The sequence below is a fragment of the Musa acuminata genome, chromosome BXJ2-1 (assembly GCF_036884655.1).
Source record: "Musa acuminata AAA Group cultivar baxijiao chromosome BXJ2-1, Cavendish_Baxijiao_AAA, whole genome shotgun sequence".
NCBI lineage: Eukaryota > Viridiplantae > Streptophyta > Magnoliopsida > Zingiberales > Musaceae > Musa > Musa acuminata.
In genome coordinates this window covers 10,372,408-10,385,722 of record NC_088338.1, presented here as the reverse complement: position 1 = coordinate 10,385,722, position 13,315 = coordinate 10,372,408, and the positions used below count along the sequence as shown (strand labels likewise).

Below are 13,315 nucleotides of genomic sequence, written 5' to 3'. Positions count from 1 at the left end.
TTCATGTATACCATTGCACTTTGTGGTTTAATATCAGATGTCACCTAAATGGAAGTGTATCCTCTGTTTTGGATGGATTTTTGCTTGTAGATAATAGGACAATGAAGTGTAGGTAATGATTCCTTCATAAAGGATTAAGGCATTGGATTTTCTTCTCAACTCAGTCATAGGCTTTCAGCTATAACTAAGCCAGTTTGTGTCTTTTACTAAGTAATTGGTCTAAATTTGGGTCCTATTGTTCTGATTTATTAGACTTAGGTTTGCTGTTGATGCACTTTTTCTATATTTGATTAGTTTAGTTTGTACCTTGTTCAATTTTAGTTGTTTGTAGGAGTTCTGAGAAGTCCAACAACATTGAGTACAGTTGCCCATGTCTTCTATTTCATAGTGTCAGGCCTCCCTCATTCTATTTCTTGAGAGAGAGAGAGAGAGAGAGAGAGAGAGAGAGAGAGAGAGAGGCTAATGGCAGAAACTTCATGCAATTGATAGTGTGGTCTTCCTTCTTTGTTGGTTATCATGAGTACATCTCTTGTTGTGTAACAGAGATTATATGTAGAGTATCAGTAGAACCATTCAGGTTTGGCTGATATGTTTCTTCCATTGCTGAATATTTTTGAGATACATCAGAAACATAGAGCATATATATGATCTTTGGTGGAAGGTCATAGCTGGCCATAGCTTTACTCCCATGAAACAGATGGTGAGATGTTGATCTACCATGGAAAAGATGGAAGAGGACCTCAGCTGCTTTTAGGAGATGCTCCATGTGGGGGTGTGCAGGAGGAACGAAGGTGTGGCTCTCATGGCACTGTGGCTTCTTCCACTGTGGAGCACATGCTCACCACTGCATGCTCGTGCAGACTGCAGATGAAAAGGAGATTGTGGATCTGATCTTGGCTGCTAAAGGTGGTGAAAGATACAAAGGCGATGCAGTAGTGCAGTAACTGTTTCGACCTTGGAGTACATCAAAACCTGAGACAAAGAATCAAACTTCACAGACAACCCTTGAAAGCTTGGCCACCCTTTTCTCCATGGATTTCTCTCTCATGGTGCGACTCCTGACCCCACAAACCGCCCAAACCTTGTCTTCTTTGGTTACCTTACATCATTTCACTGTGCCAAGGAATCACTACAACCCATGGCTTCTGTGTCGATCAGAGAATCCATGAAGAAAGCTTGAAGAAACTACAGGCAGCAGGAAGTGGTCGACATACAACACATTTCAAAGTGCAATTAGAGCTGGCATCTCCCGACAAGCATAGTCCTCGGAAGATGGAACTCATGAGCACTGCTCCTCTCCAAATCCCATCCATCAACACACACACACACACACACACTCCTTTTATTCAGTCTCATTCTTGTCATCTTCTTTTTAGCCTCACATGCTTGGAATTTTTCTTGGAGATTATTGATCTCAAGTATTGGATCTGGTGCAGTACCTACTGAATCCGTAGTACATTTGCTATTTGATGTTTCATTTGTCATCTTCTTTGGCTTACATTCATTTATTTTTTTCCTCAGTGGCCCACATGATACCCTCCCACCTCCTACCATTCTTCCAATCATTCTCACAAATTTACTACATTACAATGGGTAATAATCATGTCATATGTCTGAGCTCAGTGCATTATGGTTTACTACATTACAGTGGGTAATAATCATATCATATGTCTGATCTCAGTGCCAGAAATGCTTGTCTCACTCAAGGATCTTAAAATGAGATTACACTTAGGTGCACTTGCCTTTTCATGATATGTTCCTTAATAGATTTGTCCAAGATATTTCCCTTTATTTTTTTTTATCTTAGGCATTAAGTGCTTGGTTATGTCTTTTTCATTATTCTGTAGTATGCATTTGTAATCCATGGTTCTAACAATATTATTTTGCTCTGATATTTCATATGTGAGAGCATTTCTACTGTAACTTTGAACTATTTTTCTTATGACAAATAATAATACATTGTTCTACCTTTTGTGAATTTATATCATGTGGATTATGGTATTTGGACCATACTTCTCTTTGTTCTCATTTTATTATAGCTTTATAATATTAATTATTCATCACTGAGTGTTTATTATATTTGGGTCACAATCAAGGATGAAAAAGCAAGAAAGAGAAAACCCACAGTCCAACTCTTAATTTGATCCCTTTGCTAAATAAAACAAATGAACAAAAGAAATCTCTTTCTTTGGAGGACCACCAGTGTGGAGTTCACAGCCCCATGATGAACACATAGACAAGTATTGTCAACAAACTCATATGCCACTCTTAACCAATGCTGTTCATACTTCACATCTTGGTTGGTGCTGTCACCTTGATTGAGGATGGATAGATTAATTAATAATGAAAGGTGGAATCAGTAGTACAGTGCCTTAAATCAAAAGCTGGAAGCCTGAGTTCTTTGGCATGCAAATTTCCATGTTACTACAAGAAGCAGAAGCCACCATTACAGTGGTAATGGCCCATTTGCAGTGCATCATCTTTGGTGGAACCAATTGCAGTACATAATGTGCAGTTACAAGCTTTTGTGTTGTGCCTCCAGTTGGGATCCAACTAAGAGGATACTTCTCAGAATCCACTTGCAAGTTGCAAAGTTGCAACTCACTGACGATGTCCTTGTGTTGTGCTCCCATGGACCTGTCAGCTAGATGAAATCTGCTTGGGTTTTGTTCTTCATTTCCACCTCCACCATTCTGCATGTTTTGAAAGCTGGGAAGAACCTACAGGAGCGTAATGTTGTGGTGGTGGGAGGAACCTTTACATCCTCCATCAGTGTGAGGGGTTATTAGTTTAGCTTCTGTGGTGGGAGTCAAGTGCTCCACATCTTAATCATAAAATACTAGGAGCTAAATAATGAGCTATACATGGCTGTTGTCTGCAACGACTGCTTCCTTCAAAGCTCAACAGCAGCAGCAGCAGCAGCCCTTCTAGAAATGTCAGCTGCTGTCATGATATCATGTTTACTTCTTGCAACTTCTCAACACTGCGGTTGTCTTCATGCTTCACATCACTATCATCTTCTACCTAAAGCCATCTTGAAGTTGACAAAGTCTTCATACAACAGCATCTCGGAATGCATGTGGCAGTGCTACACTATTCATTCCAGTGCTGGAGAAGTACTCAGGATAAACTCCAATGATGCATGCAGTATGATGATGAGAAGAGTTGAGGAACGATGATCATTTCTTTCCCTTATCAAAACACAAAAGGCAGAACAAAGAGTGTGATCAAACAAGAATCCTTGACTGACAAAAGTCACCAGACATATCTGCCAGGTGATTGAAGGAAAAGCATGGCTTCTGCTATGTGCTCCCACCCAAACTGATACTGGTGGCCATGGATGCCCATTGATATATGCCTTAAGGTCCAGAACCATGTTCTCAATTACTGGCACAGTTTTGTCTCACTAGGCTGACCTCAAAGTTTCAGTCTAGTATAACAATGAGCATAGCTCATGACTTCCATAAAATCCTTTACTTACCCTTGAAGTACTTGGCCTCAAAGAGTAGTTCTGGTGGCACCTTGCTCCTTTCACCATCTTCTTTTCCACTCACTAAGATTGCTTTTAAAAAATAGCTTATAAAATGTCACCATCTCCTTTTCAAGTTTTGGACCCAATTGCAGTACAAGACAAAAGCACTGCTTCTCATTGGTTCCTCCTCTTCACAATTTTCCAAGATGGTGAGCTGAGATACAATCCATCATGCTCTTTTTTGGCTGCTCATTGCAATACCTACCGAGATGTGATTCTCAAATGTGATCAAATTGAACTTACCTGGATGTTTCCTGCTCAAGATTAGGGCAAGTGTCCAAGTGAGTTGTATGGTCATCACTGGGTGGTCAACAATGTAGGGTACCAAGAAAACCTTTTCATCTCCCTTATCAATCTTCCAGTGCCCTTCTTACCATCAAGTTGCATATCCAACTTGGAATTCTTAAAACTTATCAGAGTTGAGCTAACTCAAAGACTCAGTCCAATTCAAGATTTGACAAAAAATTTTAATCTTAAAAGTTTCAAGTTTTCATAAATAGAAGAAGTGAAAAAAGAAAAAAAAATACATGAGAAATCTCTAGCTTGAAGCCTCATTGTGGTTCAAATCTTTAATGGAAGAAGGAACACAAATTTGGAGTCCAAACTTTTTCTGTCTTTGGCAATCTTAGCAATGAGACTATGCAAACCACAAAAATCTATGCTTCTAATAATTTGTGCTTAGAACCCACAGTATCCAACCATACTCAAAAGAGTGCCAGACTGCTGAGAAATGTAATAGGCACTGTTGCATTGAATAAGATCCTGAAAGCAAATTAAAATTCCTGAACAAATGTTGATGGCAAGAGAGAGCATTTTATCTAATGGTGTGAAGTGGGACACAACCTAAGCCATTACTACAAACCATCTCATTGCTTTTATGGGTGCTCTTACATTATGTGATTTGCTTTCATATCTCTACAAGGGACTCATGGACAAATCTATGGCAATCTTGCAGCATTTGTCTTCCATCATCCTTAGCTTGTCTAGTTTCTTACCCAAGCGGAGCATTCATCTCAATCTTCTTTCATGCAAGAACAAGAAAAGTACTCGTTCTTTAATGCCTTGAGGTTGCCTGAATCATCCTTATTGATGTTGCTGAATAATTGGGCTGATATAATGGAATTAAGTGGCAGTGTCAAATGTCATCGATGACCTCTTGCAAGGAATCACTCACTCCAGACAGACACTCATAAAAGATACTAAAGTTCTTTCTTTCTCTCAATTTTATATTTATTTCTCTCTCCTCCTTTTCCTCGTTTTCATTCTATAAATTCCACCCCTCCCCAAGGCTCCAATTCCCTTTTCCCCTTCTCCTCTTCTCCCTTGCTTAGCTCTATCGAGATTCTGCTGCTCTGTTCTGCAGCCTTCTTTCCCTGTTGCTCTGGTGCCTTTCTATTCTAAGGGTCCTCTGGCTTTGCCTGGATTTGTGCTCCAGCAATCCACAGGGGAAACGCTGTCCAATTTCCTCTCAGGAACTACTGTTTCTGTCGCAAAATCCGAGAAACCATCATCAAAATCTGACCTTTGCTTGATCCTTGGTGAAAAAATCCCTCCTTGCAGCTTGAACAAGGGAGGCGTAGTGTTTTCTCTTTGTTCGAAGATCCGAACTTCTCTGAGCTAAAAATTCTTCTTTTGTTTGTGCTCATGCATCGTTTATTTCTCTTGACGTTTCTGATTGATGTCGCCTATCCTAAGTGAAATCCTTCTCTCTGGGTTTATGATCAATTCCACTCTCCGGCGCAGATCCCATCTCGTTCAATCCTTCTCCGTGGTCTTCCTTTACTGGTTCTATGTGTTCTCATGAACTTGTGAGATCTAAGAGCCTCAGAAACTACATATATATCAGCTAAAATTCCACCCAAGATATTGTCTTTCCTAAAGATCACTAGCTTCGGAACTTCTAACACCACTACGAACACTTAGCTTGTTGTTCTTGTACTGCAAAAGACACAAATCTTCCATGGCCTCTCCCGATGGGACATCTTCTGGATCCAGTCATCCGCTAAATTCTGGTTCAGGAGAGGATCTACAGGCCATAATGCACCAGAAGAAGCAGAAGAGGATGATATCGAACCGCGAATCCGCGAGGCGGTCGCGGATGCGCAAGCAGCAGCATGTGGATGAGCTGATGGCGCAGGCGAACCAGCTGAGGAAGGAGAATAGGCAGCTGCTGACGAACTTGAGCCTCACCAAGCAGCATTATGCTGCGGTGGAGTATGAGAACTCGGTGTTGTGGGCTCGGGTGATGGAGCTCAGCAGCAGGCTGCAGTCTCTTGATGAGATCCTTGACTACCTCAACGTGAGCAACATGAGTGTCGCTGACACCTCCCCCAGTGGTGCATGGAACTGCAGCTACATGAACCAGCCCATCATGGCCTCAGCTGACAGCATGTTCTACTACTGACCGATGAGAAAAGAGATTGTTGCTTGTGGTGTTTGTTTATGGTCATGTCTTTTGCCTTTGTGCCTGCTATTTGTTTTATGTTTGGGGTGGAAGACGATGAAGACATCATCTATCAGTGCTCTGTATTATGTCAAATCTATTGTTATTTCTGCAAATCTCTCTCTCTCTCTCTCTCTCTCTCTCTCTCTCTCATAGACCATGCACTTATACACATTATACACATACAAGTGCAGTGCACAATAAAACAAATCTGAAATGAAGGAGATATATTCAGGAGATATGCTTGCCTTTAGAACTGCTGATTTGGTTTGATCAAACTGAAGGAAATTAACTTCAGCATTCATTTGGTTGCAATGGAAATTTGATGGAAAAGAGTCACTCTTTATAATTTTTTTCAGTATTTTTTTTAATTTTATGTTCTTTAATTCTTTTACATTTTGTTGATGAAAAGAAGTACTCATCCAGAATCTTCTTTCTGTATATGCCTTCTCAAGATATCTTCCTAAAGAACAGAATTCTTCAGTCTGCAGATTAAATAGAAAGAATGCCAATGGGCCATGAGATGTACCTAAAAAACAGAAACAAAAAAAACAAAAACACGTGAGTTGCTTCTTCATTACTTTTCTTTGTTTGCTTATGCAATGAATCATACTTCTTCTTCTTCCTTCTTGTTCTAAGAAAAAGGTTGCTCAAAGGGATAGCATTAAGAAGTAAAGGCAGAGAAGTGCAAGGATTTAGGTGATGGGTTTGCAATAGAATACTATATATCCCACCATCAGTACAAAAGCGTGGTGGGATGGCGAGATCTCCTGTCGTGCATGTTGAGAAAAGCTTAAGAAACCTAATCGGAGTTAGAAGGTGATGAGAGCATGACGGAGGCCATTTGTGAGAAGGATTTGGACAAAGGTGAGGGAAGATCGTGTACGCTTGTTTGATTGACACCAAGGAGTTCTGCATGTCTTTAATTCTGGTCGTCTTTGGTGTCAATTCCGGTACCAGATTGACTTTAGACCTCGGTGGCACTAAAAGTTTGATCACGAGCAAAGGTTGAAGATGAGAGTCCCAAGTAGTTATCCTCTCATTGGGCATTCGGTAGGTGGAGAACAACTTGATGAAACAAATGGCAGCAGCACTCTGCTTCATGTTTCTTCACCCACACAAGTGCAGATGACAGGAATAAAAGATTCCAAAGAATGACCGTCTTCTGTGGTCGTGATTTGGGTTTTCGAGGAAGAACTGCACAGCTACAACAGTTTGCATGAACGAGCAGAAGCAGAATAGTTAGTGCATGCTAACAGTGCACAGGTCAAAATGCCCATTAGATCAGCATCATCATCATCATCTTAATTCTTGCATTATGAGTTAGTGTTGCGTCCAGTCCATACGTGGGCTTGGACAATTTGGGTCATAAGCCCAAATCAACTAATTGGAGATTAGAGAGAACGAAATTAAGGTGAGATTAGAGTAAGAGCGTGCAGAGAAAAGAGGAGAGAGAAATAGAGAGAGAAAATAAGGTTTCTGAGTTTTTCTGCTTGACGATCTGTGGCCAAACGTTGTCAGTTTCGACCCAAATTTTATGTGGAGAATCATTGTAGCAAACTCTATAATCCTAACGGTGTTGATCTACAGTTTACCCTCTCTAAGGTACTTTATGTGGAGAATCCTTGTAGCAAACTCTATAATCCTAACGGTGTTGATCTACAGTTTACCCTCTCTAAGGTACTTTCCTACGATATCCACTTTGTGAGACCTAGAATTCTCTTCGGAGGAGATCCACCTATGTGCTGAAGATATGCTATTCTTGAGCCAAGATCTATGTTCTTGATGTTATTCTGATCCTCTAGTTATTCTAGAGAAGACCTACTGTAAACCTGTTATCATTATTATTGATAGTGGAAGTTTAAGGTGGACTACCGTCCCGTGGTTTTTCCCAGGTTTTTCACGTAAAAAAGATTTGAGTTTTCCACGTAAAAAAAATTTGCTCTCACTGTGTGATTGATTTATTGCTCTATTATTTATGCATTGATATTAGCATTTTGATATCAAGTTGGTATTTTGATAAGGAACTTATTTTGATACACAAAGAGGGAAAAGAATTATTCCGCATTAACATGTTTCTTCCCAACAGTTAGCTCTACACTTGCTAGTGAATTGTTGAACCTCTTAGTGATGTGTCGCAAAGCTTCTCAATATCATAGATGGTTTTAGTGATGTGTCGCAAAGCTTCAATCGATCATCCGAAATCTTCCTTGCCGCAAAGCTTTCCTCTATCCTCTGTTTTTGCCCCCATGTATTAATACTTACAGCAAATTGCCAGTATTTGGACCGGAGGATTCGGCACTAGCGAATTGAACCGGGCCGAAGCCTTACTTAAAGTCGAGCCGAACGTCTTCCGTTAACGACGTTAGCGATGGAGTCTGGGTCGGCTGGAATTCCGAGTTCGGTCCAACAACGTCGTGAAATCCGAATCCGAATCGGGATTATTTATATGTGTTTGGGGATGACAACGTGCTTCATTTTTAATTCCTTTGCATATAATTAACATTCCTAATATAATTAACATCTATTTTCTCATCGTCATATCCATATCCTATTGGGGGCGAATCTTCGTGAGTATAATTAACAACCTTAATATGTTTCCTCGTATCAGTTCCATGAGCTTATTGGATTCTGATACGGTGTCCCAGTTTACAATGCAGGTCTCGACCCGGTACCCGCTTATCTAATGGGTTCGGATCGTGGACACACGGTATAAAGTTCTTAGCCAACCCGCTTCTTGCTCACCCTCTTCGCGCGGAGTGGTGGTTTGCGGCAAAACCCTAACCGTCTCGCTACCGGCGGCCGTTGTGTGGTATTCTTCACTCCTTTCGATCTTTATTTACTAATTCTCCATCACCTGATTTCTGTTTCGTTTAATGCGATCTTGAGTTGGTACCCAAAAAAGACGGGATTTTTCAGCTTGGTACTGCCTAAAATTTACTCTCTTTATTAGTTCAATTAGGTCCACATGATTTCTGCTTATGTTGATGCGATCTTGAAAGTTGATGTCGAAAAAAGATGGGATTTTTCAGCTTGGTATTGCATAAAATTTACTCTCATGATTAGTTCCCGTGGGTATACATGATTTTTCGCTTATATTGATGCGATCTTGTGAGATGATATCGAGAAAAAGACTGAATTTTGTTTCTTGGTACTGCTTAAAATTTGCTCTCGTGATTATTTCTCTTCGATAATCTCTCTGAAACGAACTCCTCATGTAGATTTTCAGAAGAGAATATAAATTGGTGTTTTTGGGTGCTGTTATTCATGAGATATAAACCATTTGATGCCACAAATTGGTCTCTTTGCGTCTCATGTTTCGGATCAGCGCCAAAGTGAAGTTAAGAATTAATACAAAAGAGGTCTGTTTATAAAATGCATTACCGACTAAAATTTGTTCGTGGTTATTTTCTTTATTTATCCTTTTGAAGCGAATCCCTCAAGTAATTTGCTAGAATAGGTTTAAATTGGTGTTTCTCCGTGCTGTGTTCATGAGATATGAAACAATTGATCTCATTGAACTGATCTCTGTGTTGTCTTATTTTTTGGATTACTACACATTGGATGATGGTGACCCTTTTGTGCGTCCTGGATATGCCTTTGATACCAGCAGTACTGGAAAAGGTGTAAAATGCCTTCTTCTGTCATGTTTTCTGCCAATTCATTACAGAATAGACCCACACCACATTCCAAAGCAGCGCTTGAAAGCGGACCTTAAGATTATGAAATGAAATGGGGAAAGGGCTTTAAGATAGAGGTTTAGTAAGGGGAGAGACCAATCCCGTAGTTTGGAAAGGTTCTTCCTTCAGCCGATTAACTATTAGGAATGCCAAAGGTATTTCTCCAGCAGTGGATCCTTTACTTTCTTTAGATTCAAGGTAAACTATGTTACAACCTCGGATCGTTGGCGAGGAACATTATGAAAGATAGCAAAGAGAGAGAAGAGTGAAGCGAACTTCACAACGTTACAAAGAACCGAAGGACAGGACCATTATACCAAGTCTTGGGGAATTATCCGAAGAAGATCATTTCACTATATCAAAAGCACGAGAATTTTTGCCTTTCTTATCCCTTCTTTGTAGCAGAAGTATTTACTGGTTCTCAAAATATGTTGGTCTTGCAGAAACAATTATAGGGTTTCTTTCAACTGATCCTTTCCTTAGAATTAGACAGTCTTCCCGAACAGGCCTTTATTTAGTGGGAAGACAATTGGGATGCAGAATTCCATTTGTTCTTGTATACTTATCATTCAGGTTTATGTTGTATAGCAAGGCTAAAACATATCTGATGAAGTTCAGCTTCATGAATTAATCGTTTACTACCTAATCCAAATGTACTTGTTATCAATGGAAAGAAATGCCAAAGCAGCTTCCTTTTTCTAAAAGGTTTCAAGAGGGGATGACCTCATTCTGATCTAAGTGCGGCTACTGGTTACATTTTTGTTTTCATAATGTTTATTTCAGTTAGTATGGTTCATATCTTTATAATTAGCAAGAAAAGTTAAAATATCCTTCGAATCTATCTTACCTGGTTATAGAGAATTATCACTTTCTATTTTTTATTGCCATTCTTACAAAATTCATGTCTTCAGGAAAGGCAACAGCTAAAACGTTAAAACAAAATAGTTTGGTCTTGTTCACATACTGGAAAGATGGTGCAGTATAACTTTAAGAAGATCACAGTTGTCCCTTCTGGGAAGGACTTCATTGACATCATCCTCTCTCGCACCCAGCGCCAGACTCCAACTGTTGTCCACAAAGGGTATGCCATTTCCCGTCTCCGTGAATTCTACATGCGCAAGGTGAAGTTCACCCAGCAGAACTTTCATGAGAAACTGTCTGCCATCATTGATGAGTTTCCTCGGCTGGATGACATTCACCCCTTTTACGGGGATCTGCTCCACGTGCTGTATAACAAAGATCACTACAAGCTTGCTCTTGGTCAGGTTAACACGGCTAGGAACATTGTTGGGAAGATTGCGAAAGATTATGTGAGGTTGCTTAAGTATGGAGACTCATTGTACCGGTGCAAGAGCTTGAAGGTTGCTGCTCTAGGTCGTATGTGCACGGTTATAAAGCGCATCAGCCCTAGCTTGGCTTATTTGGAGCAGATAAGGCAGCACATGGCTAGGCTTCCTTCAATTGACCCCAATACCCGTACCATCTTAATCTGTGGGTATCCAAATGTTGGAAAGAGTTCTTTCATGAACAAAATCACTAGGGCTGATGTCGATGTGCAGCCTTATGCTTTCACTACAAAGTCTTTGTTTGTTGGCCACACAGATTACAAATATCTCCGTTACCAGGTGATTGATACTCCTGGGATCCTAGATCGACCTTTCGAGGACAGGAACATCATAGAAATGTGCAGTATCACAGCCCTGGCGCACTTAAAAGCTGCAGTCTTGTTCTTCCTGGACGTATCTGGATCCTGTGGCTACAGCATAGAACAGCAGGCAGCTCTCTTCCACAGCATCAAGTCATTGTTCATGAACAAGCCATTGATTGTCGTTTGTAACAAGATCGATCTGCAGCCATTGGAGGGGCTTTCTGAGGAGGACATGAAATTCGTAATGGAGATGAAGACCGAGGCCATCAAAACTGTTTTGGCCCAAGGTGGCGACTCTAATGATGACGAAGTCTTGTTGACTATGAGTACCATGACGGATGAGGGAGTAATAGCTGTCAAGAATGCTGCTTGTGAGAGGCTTTTGAATCAGCGGGTGGAGATAAAGATGAAGTCTAAAAAGATCAATGATTGTCTGAACAGGTTTCATGTTGCGATTCCAAAGCCTCGTGATACAAAAGAGCGCCCTCCTTGTATTCCTCCGGCTGTTTTGGAAGCTAGAGCAAAGGCTAATGAGGAAAAGGGAAAGAGGAAACTTGAGAAGGATCTTGAAGAGGAGAATGGTGGAGCTGGTGTTTATTCTGCTAACTTAAGGAAGCATTATATATTGGCTGATGAAGAGTGGAAGGAGGACATTATGCCAGAGATTCTTGATGGGCACAATGTGTATGATTTTGTTGATCCCGACATCTTGCTGAGGTTGGAAGAGTTGGAACGAGAAGAGGGTCTTCATCTTGAAGCAAACGCGGATGAAGAAGATTTTGAGATGGATGGAAAAGAATTGACTGAGGAAGAGCAACAGCTTCTTGCTGAGATCAGACGGAAGAAGAACTTGCTCATCCAAGAGCATAGGATGAAGAAGAGCACCGCTGAGAGCCGTCCTATTGTGCCGAGGAAGTTTGATAAAGACAAGAAATACACATCTGAGAGGATGGGAAGGGAGCTCTCTGCTCTGGGAATAGACCCCAGTAAAGCAATCGATCGTGCACGGAGTAGGTCTGTCACTAGGAGAGGTCGTAAGCGTGAGAGATCACTGGGAAGAGAAGGTGAAGAAGGAGAAGCTATGGATATTGATGATGAACTGTCTAACAAGAAGCTGCGTACCAGCTCAAGATCGAGGTCTAGGTCAAAATCACGCCCACCTGGTGAAGTCACTCCTGGAGAAGGGTTCAAAGACTCAGCTCAAAAACTCAAGGCAATTAAGATAGCAAAGAAGTCCGTGAAGGTGAGGAACAAGGCTGCTCGCAAGGGAGAAGCCGATAGAGTAATTCCAAACCTGAAGCCAAAGCATTTGTTCTCTGGGAAGCGCTCGATTGGAAAGACTACCCGGCGTTAATGGTATGCAAACTTTTGATGGTATCTTTTGTTTTCCGATGCTTTTGTTTATCTAAGCAGTCTGATCAGTGGTATCAGCCGAGTTCAGAGAAAAACAATACTAACATATTGTGTTATTTCCATTTTGTTCCTGTGATAGATGGAAGTATGAGCGCAGTTCGATTGAGAGTGAGGACTGTTAATGTTTAACTAAGCACATTATGGTGCCAGATCCAGATGTTTTTGTTAACAATCTTCTTTAAATGTACTGGAGCAGTTTTGGGTTTCTTGTTATTAGAAAACGATGTTTGTTTGTCCACAAAATGTGGATTCTCTTTCATCTGTTGTCGGTCTTATTCTTGAGTAGTTTTGGTTTTCGGGTGGAGTGGAAATTGATCGAAATAGTCTCGATTTTTCGAACATTAGGTTTGACAGATTCATTTTGTTTAGTTTTCAGCTTATTCGATCTTAGTTTGCGGGTGGAGTGAATATTGGTCGAAATAGTCTCGTTTTTTCGATGCAATTGATATTATTTTGGTTGCCAACCTAACGACGTGAAACATCAGCCCCGAGTCAACCTTTCTCAGCATCAAACAGATGAGATTTTGATTATATATTGGGGGTGGCACTTTGCTTTCCTTTCTGCACGACGAAAATGTTGGGAGGATATTTATTGCTTC

General features: G+C 40.7%; 2 protein-coding genes across 3 annotated transcripts; both read left to right on the top strand.

The window, feature by feature from the left end:
* Positions 1-4,813: 4,813 nt before the first annotated feature.
* On the top strand, positions 4,814-6,091 carry LOC135598878 (bZIP transcription factor 11-like). The gene has a single exon (XM_065093297.1). The coding sequence runs from the start codon at positions 5,493-5,495 to the stop codon at positions 5,934-5,936; it is 444 nt and encodes a 147-aa protein (XP_064949369.1). The 5' UTR covers positions 4,814-5,492; the 3' UTR covers positions 5,937-6,091.
* A 2,583-nt stretch (positions 6,092-8,674) lies between these two features.
* LOC135598877 (nucleolar GTP-binding protein 1-like) lies at positions 8,675-12,975 on the top strand. 2 transcript variants are annotated; one of them, XM_065093296.1, is made up of 3 exons: positions 8,675-8,787; positions 10,567-12,659; positions 12,796-12,975. In XM_065093296.1, the coding sequence occupies exon 2, from the start codon at positions 10,627-10,629 to the stop codon at positions 12,655-12,657; it is 2,031 nt and encodes a 676-aa protein (XP_064949368.1). In that variant the 5' UTR covers positions 8,675-8,787; positions 10,567-10,626; the 3' UTR covers positions 12,658-12,659; positions 12,796-12,975. The 2 variants fall into 2 exon arrangements, with proteins under 2 accessions (XP_064949368.1, XP_064949367.1); XM_065093295.1 differs by having other exon boundaries at positions 10,567-12,871.
* Positions 12,976-13,315: the final 340 nt, after the last annotated feature.